Below are 18,629 nucleotides of genomic sequence, written 5' to 3'. Positions count from 1 at the left end.
GGAGAGAAATATTGCCAAAATCGGTAGCTCAAAAATTACTAAAGAGATGGCATGAGCAAACCCATTGGGGAGCGAGGGCATTGTGCGATCGGTATTTAAAATCTTTTGGAAGCACAGAGATTTTTGAAATAGCAAAACAGATAACCCAAGGGTGCCCTATGTGCCAAAAAATAAATAAAGGTGCAATGAGGAAAACACCCTTGGGTGGTTGGGACCTGGCTTATAGACCATTTGAAAGGGTTCAGATTGACTGTCCTGAATTACCCAACGTAAATGGAAATATGTATTAGTTACAGTGGATCAACTAACTCATTGGGTTGAAGCCTTTCCAGCCACCTGAGCAACAGCCCAATTTGTTGCAAAAACACTATTAGAATCAATAATTCCTCGTTTGGGGTTGGTGCATGCAATCAATTCTGATAGAGGCACCCGTTTCACGTCAAAAGTGTTGCAAGAAGCAACGCGAGCGGTGGGGATAAGATGGAACTTCCATAGCCCAAAGTTCAGGACAAGCTGAGAGAATGAATCGAACTCTTAAACAACAATTAACTAAATTGATGATTGAAACGCAGATGTCTTGGGTAAAATGCTTACCGTTAGCACTACTAAATATTCAAACTCCACCCCGTAGGGATACAGGCCTACCTGCCTATGAAATGTTGTCCGGATTGCCTTGTTTGTGTCTGGGGCCAATTACGACTCCAGGTATTGAGGAGATGATGCTACAAAAATACATCTCAGTCATCGCGAGACGCTTGAACGAGATGCACAAACTGGGGTGGATTGCTCAATCAACACCATTAGGGATGAGCATTCGTAAGAGAAACCTGGGGACTGGTGTTAGTAAAGTGTTGGAAAGGAGAGAGCCTGACCCCAAAGTGGGAAGGTGCTTTTCTCGTTTTTTAGTTACAGAAACGGCCGTCCACACGGCTGAACGGGGGTGACTCACGCAACCAGGAGTAAAGGAGCCATCCACTGAATGGACTGTGACATCATGTAACCAATGGCATCTTGGCCTGTATCAGAGATGGTGTGACCAGCAGGTCCAGGGAGGTTCTTCTCCCTCTGTACTCGGCACTGGTGAGACCGCTCCTCGAATCCTGGGTTCAGTTCTGGGCCCCTCACCACGAGAAGGATGTTGAGGATCTGGAGTGAGTCCAGAGGAGAGTGACAAAGCTGGTGAGGGGGCTGGAGAACAAGTCTTACGAGGAGCGGCTGAGAGAGCTGGGGGTGTTTAGCCTGGAGAAGAGGAGGCTGAGGGGAGACCTCATTGCTCTCTACAACTACCTGAAGGGAGGCTGTGGAGAGGAGGGTGCTGGCCTCTTCTCCCAAGTGACAGGGGACAGGACAAGAGGGAATGGCCTCAAGCTCCGCCAGGGGAGGTTCACGCTTAACATAAGGAAAAAATTCTTCACGGCAAGGGTCATTAGGCAATGGAACGGTCTGCCCAGGGAGGTGGTTGACTCGCCTTCCCTGGAGGTGGATGAGTTACTCAGGGGCATGGTTTAGAGATCAGTGGGAATGGTTGGACTCGATGATCTGGAGGGTCTCTTCCAACCTGGTGATTCTATGATTCTATGATTCTATGGTCATCGCCAGGGGACACACCAATAACCTTACGGAAGACACTGATGAGTAATTCATCCTCATGTGTAATTCCCTCTCGTCCTGTCCCCTGTCACTTGGGAAAAGAGCCCAGCTGCCTCCTCTCCACAACCTCCTTTCAGGTAGTTGTAGAGAGCAATGAGGTCTCCCCTCAGCCTCTTCTTCTCCAGGCTAAACACCCCCAGCTCTCTCAGCCGCTCCTCATAAGGCCTGTTCTCCAGCCCTTTCACCAGCTTTGTCGCTCTTCTCTGGACTCTCTCCAGAGCCTCAACATCCTTCTTGTGGTGAGGGGCCCAGAACTGAACAAAGGATTCGAGGAGCGGTCTCACCAGTGCCGAGTCCAGAGGGAGAAGAACCTCCCTGGACCTGCTGGCCACACCATTTCTGATCCAAGACAAGATGCCATTGGCCTTCTTGGCCACCTGGGCCACTGCTGGCTCATGGTCAGTTGGCTGTCAACCAACACCCCCAGGTCCCTCTCCTCCAGGCAGCTTTCCAGCCAGACTTCCCCTAGTCTGTAGCTGCACAGGGTTGTTGTGCCCCAAGTGCACAATTAAACTTGTATTTGCATGGAACAGGACAGCAAATATTGAAGTGTGTAAATTCTGTGGATATGTGATAGCACGTTGTGGCCATAAGGGTGACGCAGGTCATATTTGGCCAGAGGGTATTGATTTGTGAGGCAGGCAGACATTTCTGAATTTACAGTTACAAGACTGGTAAGGAACTAAAACCAGTTTACCCACTAACGAGGAAACCAGACAGAGAAATGTAATTACCCAGACATTGGTTTACCATACCCATTATATTTGTACAGGCACCAAAACTGAAAGTTGTAAATTGAATTTGACTGTTTATCACCGGTGTAATATTAGTGGATCAATTGTGTGTTATGATCCCTGGACGAATCCCAGCAAATGGCACTTGGAAATTAGGGGAGGAAAAGGGATTTTAATAGAAAAGACAGCAATTATCAGTTCCAAAAGCCCTATATCAATAATATTCAATGTATGCAAAGCCATAGACCAAAATGCCTGGATACAGGGAAACTGTGGAGAGCTGAGCTGGAGGTGTTATTACGTTCACACAGGAACCAGGCGTCTAAGCCCCAAATACAAAAAAAGAGATGAGGCACTTGACCAGTTCCATGGACGCAGCTACTGGTCAGCCGTGGTTCCTCAGATTCCTGGGAATATCCACCTTCTTCTCCAGAGGAGTGGGATTCTCCTTCCAGTCGTCTGTCCCATCTCCAGATCATGGATTACATCAGGCTGGAAAGAGAATTCAAACACAATGGCTTGGGTATGGTCAAAGGAAACGCTAAAAGAAAAAGAGGCGGATGGAACACAACACCTCAAGGTTCCTGCGGAAGACACAAGGCCTCCAAGAAAGGAAGAGAACAGTTTTAGACAAGCATTGCCTTTACATGATTTCTGGTTTGATGGCTCTGCTCCCTTTGCAGTCACTGGGGCCCTCCAACTTCACCTGCTTTTCCTTCCTCCCTTCTAAAAACCTGACCAAGGGATGGGAAGAAAGGCAGAAGTATGGCCCTGGGCCTCCACAAAACAGCTGGGCTCTGGAACAGGGAGGGCCACAGTGTCACTCCATTGCTCACCCCATAAGGAACCAGGCTGGGAAGTGACTCTGCAGGTCTGACTCAACAAGGTCCATGGACTCAACAAGGTCCAAGGCCGTGTCTGTGTCTGGAGACCCGCACACTTACAGCTCAGATCAAGCTGGGGCTGAAAATCAGGCCTGGCTTCAGTGTCTCCTGGTCCATGGACAGAGGGGTGGGTGGAGGCCCAGGAGATGCTGGTCAGGGCCATGAAGGTCCACGGATGCTCTCAGGGCTCTCATACTGCCCCATGAGTAGAGAGAAAGGAATGAACCACACGGAGCCCTGACCGCAAATACGGTGGGATCCCATCTAGAGGAGCCACGCTGGGATAGGGGAGAAGTGCGAGGAGGAAGAAGCTGCAGAGATGTTCTTCACTGACTGCTAACTCCCTCTTCACCACCCTCCATGCTGCTCCTGGGGTTGGGGCGGGCAGAGGAATTGGGAGCCAGGGAGCCATTTCAGACTGGGAGAAAGTGGGAGGAGAATGGCTTTAATATTTGGCCCTTGTTGCTCCCAATCCAAAGCTTTCTGAACTGTCAATAAAGTAAATCGAACTTCAGCAAGTCCACACCTCTGTGCCCGTGACAGTCATTGGTCTCTGAACCTCCTTTGCTTTCTCTTGACCCCTGAGCCGTTCTGGTTCATTTTCTCCCTCTGTCCCGTTGGTTCGGGGCTTGGAGGGAGCAGCTGCGGGGGGTCCGGCTGCTGGCCAAGGTTAACCCACCACAGGACACATCAGGGCTGCCGTGTCCAGTACGGGGCTCCCCGCACAAGGAAGACCCTGCCCAGCCTGGAGAGAGTCCTGCTGAGGCCAGAAGGATGGCTGGGGCTGGAGCACATCATGGACAAGGAGAGGCTTGTGAGATGGGTTCTGAGAAACCTTTCAGGGTACAACACTGAGCAAGGACCCAGGGCAGCTGGGGGATCCCAATGCAAGGACTTTCTCGGTGTTTGATGAGACAAAGCCATGAGCCCCTGATGGGTTTGGAGCTGTGTGAGAAAGGGCTTGGCTGAGAGACCTGCAGTGGCAAGAGCGGGGGACTGGTGTATAAGAAATTTCAGTAGGAAAAGGGTTCTCTTTTTATTGATAATGGTTGTAGAGTTGGATATCAGGCCTGCAGCAAGGCAAGGGGTGAGGAGGGGAGTGTGCAAGTGGAGAGAGAACAGCTCTGGGAGATCAAGCGCTTGTGCCCGGCAGCGCTGCCGTGCTGGGATTCTTTTCCCCTCCACCCACGACCACAGGAACTGTCCCTGCAAGTCCAGAAATGTCTCGCAGGAAATATATCAGGAAACAGAAGTCGTTGAGCATCCCTTTATTTTGTTTAAACACACAGAGAGCACAGCTCCTCATTTACACAGACAATGAGCAAGAAAAGAGAAGAAAACAGTGAATTAAAAACCGGATGACAAGATGATCACAACTGAAAAAACCAGCAACACCACCAACAAATACAGAAACCAGTCTGGGCCTTCCGTGAGATGCACGATAACGGCTATGCAGAAGGTGATGAGAGGTTCATTGATTCAGAGAACCATCCAGATTTCAGTTTCCACACTGCATCCTTGAGCTGCTGGTTCCTCAAGCTGTAGATGAGGGGGTTCAATGCTGGAGGCACCACTGAGTACAGAAATGACACAACGAGATCCAGGCATGGGGAGGAGATGGAGGCAGGCTTCACGTTGGCTCACGCCCTTTGGTTCAGCTGTGAGTGATCACAGGGTGTGATGGGAAATTCTCAGGGGTGTTTTTATTAGTGAGAAACCTAACCGGATCCTTTCTGTTCGGGTCTTCAAAGAGCAAAGTACAAAGCCAAACAAGGGAAATCTTTGCAGCAGGCATCAGAAATCCTGGAGGAACAACTGGCAAAGATGAAGAAAGCAGGACACAGTGAGTATGCAGCCCTCATAACCAGAGGGCTTGGGAAGTGGAGGGTTAGAGAGCTGGATGGACAAGTCAGATCCTGCGCTAGCAGGAAGGGATCAGCCAGAGCCTCGCTGCACCTACACGCACTGTCAGGCCTTGCAGGAGCTTCTGAGCGACGGGGATGGTCCAGAGTCTCTGCTGCCGTTGTGGTAACAGCTGCGCTGAGTTTGATGCCAGCCACCAGCAGCCAGGTAATTGCTGTCCCGTGGTCGCCTGGTGTCACCCATCAGAAAGGTGGGAGCTGGCCCTTTCCGTGTGCAATGCAAAGTTCTTCTTCTGTGGCCGATGCGCACACGTGGAGAAGAGCACGTGCCCACCCATCCGATCTGTGCCCCGAGGTCTGCACAGACCAGCTCTGAGCCGTACCAGTAGCACTGGGGCAGCATCTGCCCCAGCTCTCGACTGGAACTACAGCAGCAGCGGCTGCACCATCGCTCGCAGCCTCCGCAAGGTGTGAGACCCAGCACCGCTGCTGCCAGGCGCTGACTGAGCCCTTCCTGCTGGGCACGACTCCCTCGAGCTCACACCATGTTTCTCTCCTCTGTGCTCTCTTCTAGGTGAGGGCGGTTTCAATGGTTTTCCAGCTGCTCAGCTGGAAGTTGGTTTGGAGCCCGTAGCGCAGCCTGGGGGTGAGTTCCTGAGGACCCTTGCCCTGGAAGAACATGTGGACACTGAAACGAGAGCTCATTCCTCTGCAATTTCCCTTCAGATCCTCTCACAGATGACGGCTTCCTGACTGCTTGGCCTGATCCTGCCCTCGAGCCTGTGAGCGACCCCTCGGGTCAGTCAGTGAGAGGAAGGAGCCTTTCCCTTTTCATCTTCTTGCCTTGTGCAATGGGAGTCGCTCTTTCTGTGGCCAATGTGCAGGCAGCTGGAAGGGCAGAGAGGGAACGGCTCGGTGATGGCCCTGGGGCGCTTTGCCTTTCAAAGCTGTCTCTGCGGGACCCTCGGAGCCTGAGCAGAGGAGTGTTCTCCCAAGGGCTGTTTCCCCGCTGGCCTGGCTGCAGCCGCTTCCCCTCCCCTGGGAAGGACGGGCTGTGGCATCGTGGTGCATCTCTACCAAACCCACCTCGTGCAGCTCGGGCCAGAAGATCACGTGCCATGGCTTGGTCTCCAACAGGGCAGGCGTGGCTGCTGCTTGGAGCAGTGGTGGGTGCAGCCCCAAAAGCCCAGCCCTTGTTCCTCGACCTGGCCAGTGTCTTTGAGGATCTCCTCTTAAAGATGTCACCTCCCTGAGGGGAACTGTTCCATCTACGGTTGGACTCGGTGATCCGGTGGGTCTCTTCCAACCTGGTTATTCTGTGATTCTGTGATTCTGTGATCTGATCCGCAATAGAGGGGGCTTGGGGGGCAATAGAGGGGGATTGGGGGCGTAAAAGGGGTTTGGGGGATAAAAGAGCCCCAGCTGAGCTGACCCTGGCCAGAGCTGTCCTGGCCAGAGGCTGACATCTAGCCTGCAGATGCTGTGGGTGTTCAGCCCTTGCTGTTGGTCACCGGAGGGGAGAGCAGCCCTGGGTGGCCGAGAGGACACACAGGCAGCTTGAGGGTACTGAGTCTGGCAGAGTTGGCCAGAGCTGGTCAGGATCGGAGCAGCCCCAGCTTCACCAACGGGTCCAGCCCCTCTTCTCCTTGGTGGCTGAGAACTCTGGGTGACACCTCAGGGTCAGGGACAGATGGAAGCTGGACACCCAGCTTGAGGCCGCACAGCTGCCTTGAGGGCAGTGACCATGAAGGGCTGTGGATTTGGTCTCAGGTGGCTTTTCTCTCTGTTCCTGGATGTGTTTTACAGAACTGGTTTCCCTGTGGCTTGGGGATCAGTGGGGTCTTGATGGTGAAAGTGCCCCGGACATGGTGACAGAGATGGGGTTCAGTCCACTGCGTGTGTTTGTGACCCCTCCATGGGATGGAGGTGGCAGGATGGGACGTGCTTCTGCGAAGGGCTCTTTCGCAGCAGAAGTGGCTGCAGGATCTCCATGTCCCCTTTGAAGGAAGGTGTTTACTGTCGCCTTGTGCTGGAGCTGTGCTGAGGCTTTGCCTTTCTCGGACTCCTGGCAGTGTTGTCCCAGCCCGGGGAAGCCCACCATACTGATCAGATTATTCTTTCCAAGAGAATCCAGGTCCTGAGCAGTCTTACAGGGGAGCATAAGTTGAAGACAAGTCCTGCAAACTGGACGTGTGGAGCCTGGTGTCTGTCCTGAGATACATCGCCTGCTGAAAATGCCACCTCCCTGAGGGGAACAGTTCCATCTGATCCAGCTCCTGCTTTCTTTCTCTAGAGATGGACACAGAGGCTGTTCAGAAGGTTGTCTTTCGAACAGGGAGCAGTGGCTCAGTGCCCGTCCCTGCCAAAGGAGCAGAGGCGATGCCGGCCACTCGCACGCCCGGTAGCTGCTGTCCCGTAGTGACCCGGTGTCACCCATCAGGGAGGAGGGAGTGTTGGGGTGGCCCTCCCTGCTGCAGGGACGGCTTTTGTCCATGTAGCTGAAGGAAAACTGGACAAGGATCGGTGCTCCCCATGTGCTCTCCTGGCCACCTGAGTTTTGTTGGGTGAGCTCTCCAGAGGGTCACAGCACGGACTGACATTCCCAATGGCTCCTCCAGGTGTGCTTGGTGAGACAACCCCAAGTGTTGTCAAGTCTCAGACGACCAAGAGTGTCAGAGGGCCCCCAGATGTGCAACTGCACTTCATGATGGGTGCAGTAGGAGCCCTGCATTCCCTCGTGATTGTGATCCTGGTGTGCAGTGTCGTGATCTGGATGTGGAGGAAGAGAACACGGTGAGTCACTGATTGCCCCCACGGCTTCCTGCAAGGGCTGCTCGTAGCTGCAAAGCGTTTCTACTCAGGCTGCTGGGCAGCGGTGAATGACGTCTTGGCCAAAACACTCTGCTGAGATTTCAGCCGCTGTCGGGTGCTTTAATTGGCCTCTGAACTCCTGGGCCTTCTTCCCGGGAGCCTCCTCTGACCAGAGCCGAGGTCGGCTCAAGCAGATCCTGCCTGGACATGAGTGACCGGCGTGGGCAAAGCCAGGTCAGGATGGGAAAGAGCAGGGGCTGAGCTTCCCCTGGAAAGCGAGACGCGCACCAGCACCCGCTCCTGACAGGGAACGTGCCTGCAGGAATACGCCTGCTCGGAGGTGCCATCAGGTGCCGGTGTCCCCCTCGGTCACGCTGTGCCGGCAGCTCTGAGCCTGGGGTGCGGAGCTGAGCCAGCTCCGTGTCGTGCAGGAGATTCTCCATCCTCCATCTGCAGCTGAGGCCTCAGCCACAACTTTTCTCTCCACAGAGCCCTCTCTGCAGGTCCAGAAGCCCAGGTGGAAAGCGGTGGCTTTCCACACAGCTGGAGCCCCAGCACCCCAAATATCCAGACTGAGCTCCAGCATCCAGCCCCCACCAGCCCTCAAGCAGCCCAGGTGCCAAGGAACCAACCCGGCAACCACCAGCCCCAGACTTGTGCCATCTGGATCACCTCCCTGTGAGGTGGACATGCAGGAACCTGGGTCCAAGATGGATCCTTGGGGCCGGTGCCCCTCCTGCTCAGGCTCCTTGACAGGAGGTGCTTGGGGCCGGTGCTTGGCGAGGGTGGGGAGTGGCTGTGGTCCGGACTGTGAGGCCACAGATGCGGCTGCACCACGCCGGGAGGTGCTGTGCTGTGCCACGGGCACCGCTCTCGCAGAGCTGGCAGCAGAAGCATGGTGGAGGCACGGGGGGCTGTGGTCCCCATCAGCCTCATTATCTTCCTCACTTTGGTAGTTCTGGAAGCCCAGGATATGTCCAGGCTGCTCCACAGCGAGCGCGGGGATCAGGTGAGCGGGCAAGGGCCGGCACCCAGCCTTGGTCAGTGTGTGCGGCTGTGCCCAGCGCTCCTCAGGATGGCAGCGGGGCTGGGGTCAGGGTGGGGGTGGGCTGGCACAGCAACTGAGTTAATGGAAAATCTTCACAGTGGCTGTCCGAAATCCTGGAGGAGATTCTGGCAAAGCTGAAGGAAGCAGGACACTCTTCACTCAAGCGGCCCCAGTGCTACAGAACCAACCTGGCAACCACAGGACTGAGACTCGTGCCATCTGGATCACCTCCCTGTGAGGTGGACATGCAGGAACCTGGGGTCCGAGATGGATCCTTGGGGCTGGTGCCCACCCTGCTCAGGGTCCTTGACCAGAGCTGAGGCTTTCTACCTCCTTCAACCTTGTCCTTTGCTCTTGGAGGGCTCAGAGTGAAAGGATTTGGTTCATTTCACATGAATAAATCACAGCAGGTGTTTCTCCATCAGTCAGATCTGTTCCTTGAGTTGTGTGATGGTGAATGGATTTTCCTGAGTGCCCGTTAGGATGGGTAATGTGTGCTGCTTCCAAAATGCCTCTCTTTTATGGTATTGGAAAATTCTGCTTCTTTGCATTCCTTAGGAAACCCCTCAGCAACAGAATAGAGACAACTGCAGGGTTTTTGTCTGCAAGTACACAGACTCCATCGCCACAGACAAACCGTTAACATTTACACAGGTGAGTGGGAGTTAAAACCGGCTCCAGACGTCTTTGCTGAGATACAAGAGCCAGGGAAAGTTACAGAATCCTAGACTGTCCTGAGCTGGAAGGGACCCCCAAGGTGCATATTTGAGTTTTCTCTGATGTGGTGTCTTCTGCTGTTGCAAACGGGAACGGCACAACCCACGTCAAGCCTGCTCTAGCAGGCACCTTGACTCCGAGGTCGCTCATGAAGGAGCCGCTGTGCCAGCGCCTGCAGCTTCTCAAGCCAGGAGGATGGGGAGGTTCTTCTGTACTGCTGAAGAGGTGAAGGTGCCTTTGGAAATGAGACAACAACAAGCCGTGTGTAAACGCCCAGGTGTCCGCTGGTAACAGCCCCATGGATGTAGTTAAAGAAGCTGAAGCAATGCTGCTGGAAAATCAGTGTCTAGCGCTTTATTTGCCCTTACGTGCTCCAAGGGAGGATATCACGTGCCTGAATAACATGCCAGTACTGTGGTACCAGCCTGTGCAGCCCGCACTGTATCCGCATTACAAACGTCTGCTTCATATGCGGTGGTTCTAATCTGTTTGGTTTTTCCTCTCCATTCTGCCAGGATGTTAAGCCAGAAGAGAAGAAGAAATACAAATTTCGGAGAGCCGCTGTGAAGATTTTCCATTAACTCAGTTGCTGTGCCAGCCCACCCCCACCCTGACACCAGCCCTGCTGCCATCCTGAGGAGCACTGGGCACAGCCACACACTGACCAAGGCTGGGTGACCGGCATGGGCAAAGCCAGGTCAGGATGGGAAAGAGCAGGGGCTGAGCTTCCCCTGGAAAGCGGGACGCGCACCAGCGCCCGCTCCTGACAGGGAACCTGCCTGCAGGAATCCCCCTGCTCGGAGGTGCCATCAGGTGCCAGTGTCCCCCTCGGTCACGCTGTGCCGGCAGCTCTGAGCCTGGGGTGCGGAGCCGAGCCAGCTCCATGCCATGGAGGAGATTTCCCATCCTGCCTCTGCAGCTGAGGCCTCAGACACACCTTTTCTCTCTGCAGAGAGGGCTCTGTGGAGCCAGCCCCAGCTCCTGCAGCCACTGCTCGCGGCAGGAAAACCAGAGGCCTCACCCTGCCCGCAGCCATCGTCCCGGCAACAGCAAACCTGTTTCTAGTGCCACCTGGATCACCTCCCTGTGAGGTGGACGTGCACGAGCCTGGGGTCCAAGATTGATCGTGGGGGTCGGTGCCCCTCCTGCTTCGGGTCCTTGACCAGGGCTGAGGCTTTCTACCTCATTCAGCCTCATCCTTGGCTCCTGGAGTCGGGTCTGTTCCTTGATTTGTGCGATGGTGAATGGATTTTCCCATATGGATCCCTCCCAAGCCTCTTTTGGGGGCAATATATGGAGTTTGAAGGCATTAAAAAGGTTTTGGGGGGATAAAAGGATAAAACCCCCTTTTTAGCCCCCAAAACTCCCTTTATTGCTCCCCAAACCCCCTTTTATCCCCCCAAAACCCGCTTTTATACCCCCAGTCCCCTTTATCCTTCTTTATTCCCCCTTTATTTCCCCCAAATCCTCTCTTTTGACCCCACATCCCCTTTTCTCTCCCCAAACGCATGTATTTCCCCATAAACTCCCTTATATCACCCCAAAACCCCTTTAACCCCCTTTATCCCCCTTTATCCCCCCAAACCCTCTTTTATCCACCCAAAACCCCCTTTTATACCCCCAATCCCCTTTATCCTCCTCAATTCCCCTTTTATTTCCCCCAAACTGCCTTTATTCCACCTCAAAACCCTTTATCCTCCCAAATCCCTTTTATGCCCCACTAATCCCCTCTATTGACCCCAAACCCCCTTTTCTCTCCCCAAACGCCTTTATTCCCCCTAAACTCCCTTATATCACCCCGAAACCCCTTTAACCCCCTTTAACCCCCTATATCCCCCCAAACCCACTATTATCCCCCCAAACCCCATTTTATGCCCCCCAAACTCCCTTTGTTCCCTCCAAACCCCCTTTATTCCCCCTCAAAACCCCTCTAGCACCCCCCAAACCCCCTTTCATCCCCCCTTTATAATCTTGTCATCCTGTTTTTAATTCACTGTTTTCTTCTCTTTTCTTGCTCATTGTCTGTGTAAATGAGGAGCTGTGCTCTCTGTGTGTTTAAACAAAATAAAGGGATGCTCAACGACTTCTGTTTCCTGATATATTTCCTGCGAGACATTTCTGGACTTGCAGGGACAGTTCCTGTGGTCGTGGGTGGAGGGGAAAAGAATCCCAGCACGGCAGCGCTGCCGGGCACAAGCGCTTGATCTCCCAGAGCTGTTCTCTCTCCACTTGCACACTCCCCTCCTCACCCCTTGCCTTGCTGCAGGCCTGATATCCAACTCTACAACCATTATCAATAAAAAGAGAACCCTTTTCCTACTGAAATTTCTTATACACCAGTCCCCAGCTCTTGCCGCTGCAGGTCTCTCAGCCAAGCCCTTTCTCACACAGCTCCAAACCCATCAGGGGCTCATGGCTTTGTCTCATCAAACACCGAGAAAGTCCTTGCATTGGGATCCCCCAGCTGCCCTGGGTCCTTGCTCAGTGTTGTACCCTGAAAGGTTTCTCAGAACCCATCTCACAAGCCTCTCCTTGTCCATGATGTGCTCCAGCCCCAGCCATCCTTCTGGCCTCAGCAGGACTCTCTCCAGGCTGGGCAGGGTCTTCCTTGTGCGGGGAGCCCCGTACTGGACACGGCAGCCCTGATGTGTCCTGTGGTGGGTTAACCTTGGCCAGCAGCCGGACCCCCCGCAGCTGCTCCCTCCAAGCCCAGAACCAACGGGACAGAGGGAGAAAATGAACCAGAACGGCTCAGGGGTCAAGAGAAAGCAAAGGAGGTTCAGAGACCAATGACTGTCACGGGCACAGAGGTGTGGACTTGCTGAAGTTCGATTTACTTTATTGACAGTTCAGAAAGCTTTGGATTGGGAGCAACAAGGGCCAAATATTAAAGCCATTCTCCTCCCACTTTCTCCCAGTCTGAAGTGGCTCCATGGCTCCCAATTCCTCTGCCCACCCCAACCCCAGGAGCAGCATGGAGGGTGGTGAAGAGGGACCCAGGACCTCCCCCAACCCCCAAAAGGGATCCAGGACCCCCTGAATTCCTTCAGAAGAGACCCAGAACTCCCCAAAAGGAACCCAAGACTCCCCCAACCCCCCAAAATTGGACCCAGGACCCACAAAATCCACAAAAAGGAACCCAGGACCCCCCCAAACCTTCCTTAAAGGGACCTCAGAACTCCAACCCCAAACCCCCTAAAGGGATCTGGGTCCCCTTTAATTCCCTCAAAAGAAATCCAAAGCCCCCCAAAAGTGACCCAAGACCCCCCCAGACCCCTCAAAAGAGTTCCATGACCCCCTCAACCTCCCACATGGGAACCAGGAACCATCAGAACCCCCAAAACGGGACTCAGGACCCCCACAAACTCCCAAATTGGATCCAGGGCATGCCTAATCCCCCCTAAAGGGATCCAGGATTCTCCCCAAACTCCCAAAAGGGATCCAGGACACACCCCACTCCCCCCTACCCTGCACTGGATTCAGGACCTCCTCAAAGTACCCAAGACCCCACAACCCACCCACCCCCCCCAGTTGGAAGGAGAACCCCTCCTAAAACACCTAAAGGGACCCAAAACATCCCCCTCAAAAGGGATCCATGAAACTCCAAGCCCCCAAAAGGGAACCAGGAGTCCCCCAAAAGGGACCCAGGAGTCTCCCAAAAGGACCCAAGGCTCCCCCAACCCCCACCCAAATTTACCCAGAACCTCCCCAATCCCTGCAAATGGGTCCCAGGAGCCTCAACCTCAAAATGGGACCCAAGATCCCCCCCAAGACCCCCTAAAAGAGACCCAGGACCACCCCCTAAAACTCCTGAAAGGACCTAGGACACTCTCAACCCTCCAAAAGGGACCCAGGACCCACCAAACCCCCTCAAAAGGGACACAGGAACCACCCTACATGTCCCCAAATGGAACCCAGGACCCCCCAAAACCCCCACAAAAGGGATCCAAGACACCCCTTCCCCAAACTCGTAAAGCGATCTGGGACCCTCTGAATTCCCCCAAAAGAAACCCACAGCCCCCCAAAAGGGATTCAAGACCCTCACAAACCCTGAAAAAGGATCCAAAACCCCCAGAAGTCTCCAAATGGGACCCAGGACCCACCAAAACTGCCCAAAAGGGACACAGGACCCCCCTAAATCCCCCAAATGGCACCCAGGACCCACCAAACCCACAAATGGGACCCGGGATCCCCCCAGATCCCCTAAAGGGATCCACTACTTTCCCCCAACCCCCCGAAAGGGATCTGGAACCCTCTGAATTCTCTCAAGAGAGACTCAAAGCCCCCCAAGAGGGACTCAGGAGCCCCCCAAATCCCCCCAGAAGGAACCCACGCCCCTCCAAAATCCCCCCAAATGGGATCCAGGGCCGCCCCCCACAAACCCCTAAAAGGGACCCAGGACCCCACAAAACCCCCACAAAGCTGGGGAAGGAGAGAGAAAGCTGGGGGAAGAGAGAAGGATGTTGTGGGGTACCACGTCAAAGGCTTTACAGAAGTCCAGGTCGACCACATCCTTTAGTTTAAATTAGTGCAATAATCACATTTTTGAACACCCAGCCATGAAGCAAACCATCCGCAATGGTGACATGGTGCAAAGCACTGGCAATGTGACCAAACTCAGAGCACTCAGGCTTTACTGAACTTCCCAGAGGTAGGAGTGTGAGCAGGAGAGCTTGAGAATCTGCGGGATTTCACAGAAGAACTGCTCCACAGCATTGCCCTGGCACAGGGGCAGGGAAAATGTATTGGCCGTGTGCAGCAGAGCAGTGAGAAACCCAGTGCCCCAGGCAGCTGCTGCCATGTGGACACAAGCTCTGCTGCCCAGGAGGGTCCCGTAGTGCAGGGGTTTGCAGATGGCAACGCAGCGGTCGTAGGACATGTCCGTGAGAAGATAATATTCTGCACTCAACAAGAACAACACAAAGAAGACCTGGGCAACACATCCTGAGTAGGAGATGGCCCTGGTGTCCCAGAGGGAGTTGGCTATGGATTTAGGGACAGTGGTGCAGAGGGAACCAATATCGGGGAGGGCGAGGTTGAGGAGGAAGAAGTACATGGGGGTGTGGAGGTGGTGGTCGCAGGCGATGGTGGTGATGATGAGGCCGTTGCTCAGGAGGACAGCCAGGTAGATGCCCAGGAAGAGCCAGAAGTGCAGGAGCTGCAGCTCCCGTGTGTCTGCGAATGCCAGGAGGAGGAACTGGGTGATGGAGCTGCTGTTGGACATCTGCTGCCTCTGGATCAAAGCCAAAATAGTGTGAGAAGTTACAGGAGACTTCTTTGAGTAAAATCAAAGCCAGTTCTCACACTGCACAGTTGCCACTGCTTTTCCATTTCCAGTTGCAGCCCTTCCGCCAGCTCCATGCCTGGAGCCCTGCTCGGTGCCGGCTGAATGTGCCGGGAGGAGCAGGGCCTCTGCCCGCTGGCTGCGAGGGGTCAGCCCTGCTCTGCAGCTGGGGGTCATGGGGACGCTGGGCACAGGGGACACTGCTGGGGTTCAGCTTTGTCCTGTGGAACTGCTCCTGGTGCAAAAGGGCTTGTCAGCATCTGCACCTCCAGGGATGAGGAAGTGAGAGGGTAGAAGGAAGGCAGAGAGGTTTGGGCCTTTACCACTCTTGCTCCCACCCCGGACAGTGTTCTTGGATGTCAGAAACCCTCAGCATCCCTGCTGCACTCAGGGAGAGCATTACCTGTGGCTTAGTGCAGAGGGAGGGGTGCTGCCCTCTACTTTGCTCTTGTCCCCAGCAGCTCTGGGCTTGCACCTTTCTGAGATGGAGGGGGATCACTCTCCCTTGTTACCTTCAAAAGCCACCTCACCCTTCTGAGCACAGAGGGATCCACCTCACACCACTCAATGTCTCACCCTTCTGTAAGGTCTCAGCACCCCACTGTCAGCCCAGGACACACACGGCTCATTTCACAAACCCAGAAGCATTCCCTTGGCTGTAGCATCTCTGTATTTCTCCACGGTCATCCAGGTAGCACCAAGTTGTGATAGCAGAGATTTATATCCATGAGGGAAGCTCACAGCTAGGAAAGAACCCTCATGGAACAATCCGAGTATCCTAATGGTGGTGGTTCAGTAAGCAAGAGTCAGCTCTTTCCTCAGGGAACGACTCAGACTGCTCTGCCCACAGCCCCATGGGTGAGACGAAAGCTTGGACACTGCATTCCCATGGACACACCTGCATGGGAGGAATCAGAAGTTCAGTGCCACACTTGACTGCTGAAACTCCCAACCCCAGAGAGCCTGGCAGCAAGAACAGGAGATCAACAGCAAGAACACAGACAAACAGAGAAGCCAGCAAAGAAGCTGGTCCAGCTGAGAGAGGCCACAGCAGAGGCAGCCGGGCACTCAGGACAGCATTACCCTAACCCAGCTCTGCTCACTCCCTCCCAAAAATAAACATTGCTGCACTGGTACTCTCAGCCCCTGTGCTCTGGAGAGGAAAATGGACCCGTGATTAGAGAGCTGCACCACGGCTGTGCTGAAACTCTGGCTGCAGTGGAGGGGGTTCAGTCTTGGAGCCCAAGCTGAGGGCAGAGACTTTGTGGGGTGGGAGAGGAGGCAAGGGGGCTTGCTCAGAGGGAGGGTCTGTGTTGGATGCAGTCGTGTAGGGGTTTCTGTATTTGCCCTTCCACAACATCTCTCTTTTATGTTTCCTCACATTCTCCGATCTTATCCCTTCTGCCCGGGGATTTTCCTCACTGGAGATGTTTCCCTGGCCCATCTCTTCTCCCTGTCAATGCTCACAGACCTCATCTGACCCTCTCTGCATCCCCCTGGCCCTACACAAACCTGCCTGATTGGCGGGTGAAGCTGGGCACAGGGTCTTGTTTATAAGCAGGAAAGGATGGGGCAGAATGAGCCTGATGGGTCCAGCAGAGGTGATGCTGGTGCTCTCCATGGGCAGAGAAGCAGTTGGAGACACTTTAAGAGGCTCCAATCAGACCTACTGGCCACTCAAGGATAGAGCTCAGGAGGCTCAGTGATTTCTTCAAGCATGAGAACCTCTTGTTTCTTTTCTCCCCGGAAATTCCCCAGGTGCAGGGAACTGACTCGGGAGAGTTCCTTATCTTTATCCTAATCCCTGCCCTGATTATTCCCTTGAGATGTCCTCTTAGAAGTGTCCTGGGGTGATTTGGAGCTGTGAGAAGCCCTGACTGGCACAGCACCCTCTTGAGAGCAAAAAGACCCTCTTTTCCAAGGAGCTGCTTCTTCCCTCCACAAGTTCTCCCTGTCCCAACATGAGGAGCTCCCTGGGCAGACCGAGCACTGACCCTGGTTTTTCTTTCCACTGGAGAAACTGCGAGAGCCCTCCTGACAGAGCCCACAGGCTGTGGCTGTGCTGGCTTTGGGAGACTCCTCCAGGAATCGCACCTGCATTGTCCTGCACCCAGAGAAGGGCTGTGAAGATCTTTCTCCAAATGAAGACTCCTCTTTCCTCCCACCCCACCCTGCCTTTCCCCTCTCTCCGCTCCCTCCTCTCCCCTCGCTGCCTGCAGGCAGTGCCCTCAGCCCTGCTGGGCTTGGCAGAGGAGCTGCTCCTGGCCAGACCTGGCTCTTTTCATAACTACCCTCTTGTTATGAGCTCACTCTGTCCCAGGAGCCCAGCCCAGCTCAGCAGCAGAGGAGCAGCCCAAGGCAGCGCTTTCTCTGCCCCCTCTGGGCTCCCTCGAGCTGTCCCTGGGGCTCCAGGGGAACCTGCTGAGAAACAGGCTGAAGCCATCCCTGATCTTCCCTCCCTCAGCTGGGCAGAGACACTTCTCCTGCACTGTCATTACTCCTGTTAGAAAAATAGCTGGCCATGAGAATCACTTTTGTTGCCCCATCATTAAACAGAACCCCAGGAATGTGACAGGGAATTATCTCATTTCTCCATCCTGTTCCATCGCGGGAATTCAGGCTTTTCTTCCCTGGTCTTTAGACCTGGGGCTGGGAGGACATTCAGCTCTCTTCTGTCCCAGACGGGTCTCTGCTCCAAGCAAAGCCTTTGCACACACGGGTTCCTGGACACTTGGTCTCAGATTTCCTTATTGCAGGGATGACCTTGCCTGGTGCCACAGCTGCAGAGCTTCAGCCCCATGGGCAGCGATGCCCTCAGCCAGGGGCACAGGCAGGAGGAGCTGGAGCTGTTCCTGTGCGAGACAGAGCTGGGATGTGGTCACAGAACTTGAAAGGCCATTCAAGGGCCTCGTGATGAGTGTTCCCTGCTTCAGGAACAGTAAAAGGAAAAAACAAGGACCCTCTGTGGGTAGTGCAGAATTTAGTAAGAGCAGGAGGAGACAGATCTGAGATTCCCTGTGTCCTCTATGTCCTTGTCTTCCCCAACAAAGTCTCCCAGGCCTCTGGGACTCAGGGCAGGACTCTGGAGGAGCTTGACTAGTGCTGGGTGGGGATCAGATCAGGGATCACTTAAGCAAACACAATCCTTCCCAGCCTCTGGGACAGGAGGGGTCACATCCCAGGGCGCTGAGTGAGCAGGACGATGCCACAGTGAGGGCACTCTCCATCATCTTCCAGAGGTCACGGTAACTGAGGGCGCTCCCTGAGCACTGGCACCACTCACACATGGCCTGTCATTTTCAGGAATGGCCAGTGGGTGAGCAGGGAACTAAAGGCTGTGCCCAAGACCTTGTCCCCTCGGATTCCATTTCTGGATGCCTGAAAGAGAAGTGGACTGGACTTCCCTTGGTCAGATCATGCCTCAACAACCTTCTATGACCTTCTCTCACCTGGCACTTTTCTGACTCAACACGTCTCTTACCTAACTCCTCTATGACCACACACTTAGATGAGTCCTCTTCTATGACCCAGACCTTCTATGACCTGACTTCTCTAACGACTCCTTTATGACCTGACACTTCTATCGCCCTTCAATGACTCTTTTATGATTTGAGTCTTCTAAGACCTGAATTTTCTATG

At 54.2% G+C, this 18,629-nt stretch overlaps 1 protein-coding gene across 1 annotated transcript; it reads right to left on the bottom strand.

Annotated features, from left to right (window-relative positions):
- Positions 1-14,339: 14,339 nt before the first annotated feature.
- Positions 14,340-18,277, bottom strand: LOC138732664 (olfactory receptor 14A16-like). The gene is made up of 2 exons (XM_069879308.1): positions 18,166-18,277; positions 14,340-14,881 (listed from the first exon to the last, which is right to left on the bottom strand). The coding sequence occupies exons 1-2, from the start codon at positions 18,275-18,277 to the stop codon at positions 14,340-14,342; spliced, it is 654 nt and encodes a 217-aa protein (XP_069735409.1).
- Positions 18,278-18,629: the final 352 nt, after the last annotated feature.

This window comes from Phaenicophaeus curvirostris, chromosome 35, assembly GCF_032191515.1.
Source record: "Phaenicophaeus curvirostris isolate KB17595 chromosome 35, BPBGC_Pcur_1.0, whole genome shotgun sequence".
NCBI lineage: Eukaryota > Metazoa > Chordata > Aves > Cuculiformes > Cuculidae > Phaenicophaeus > Phaenicophaeus curvirostris.
This window is presented reverse-complemented; position numbering and strand designations above follow the sequence as displayed.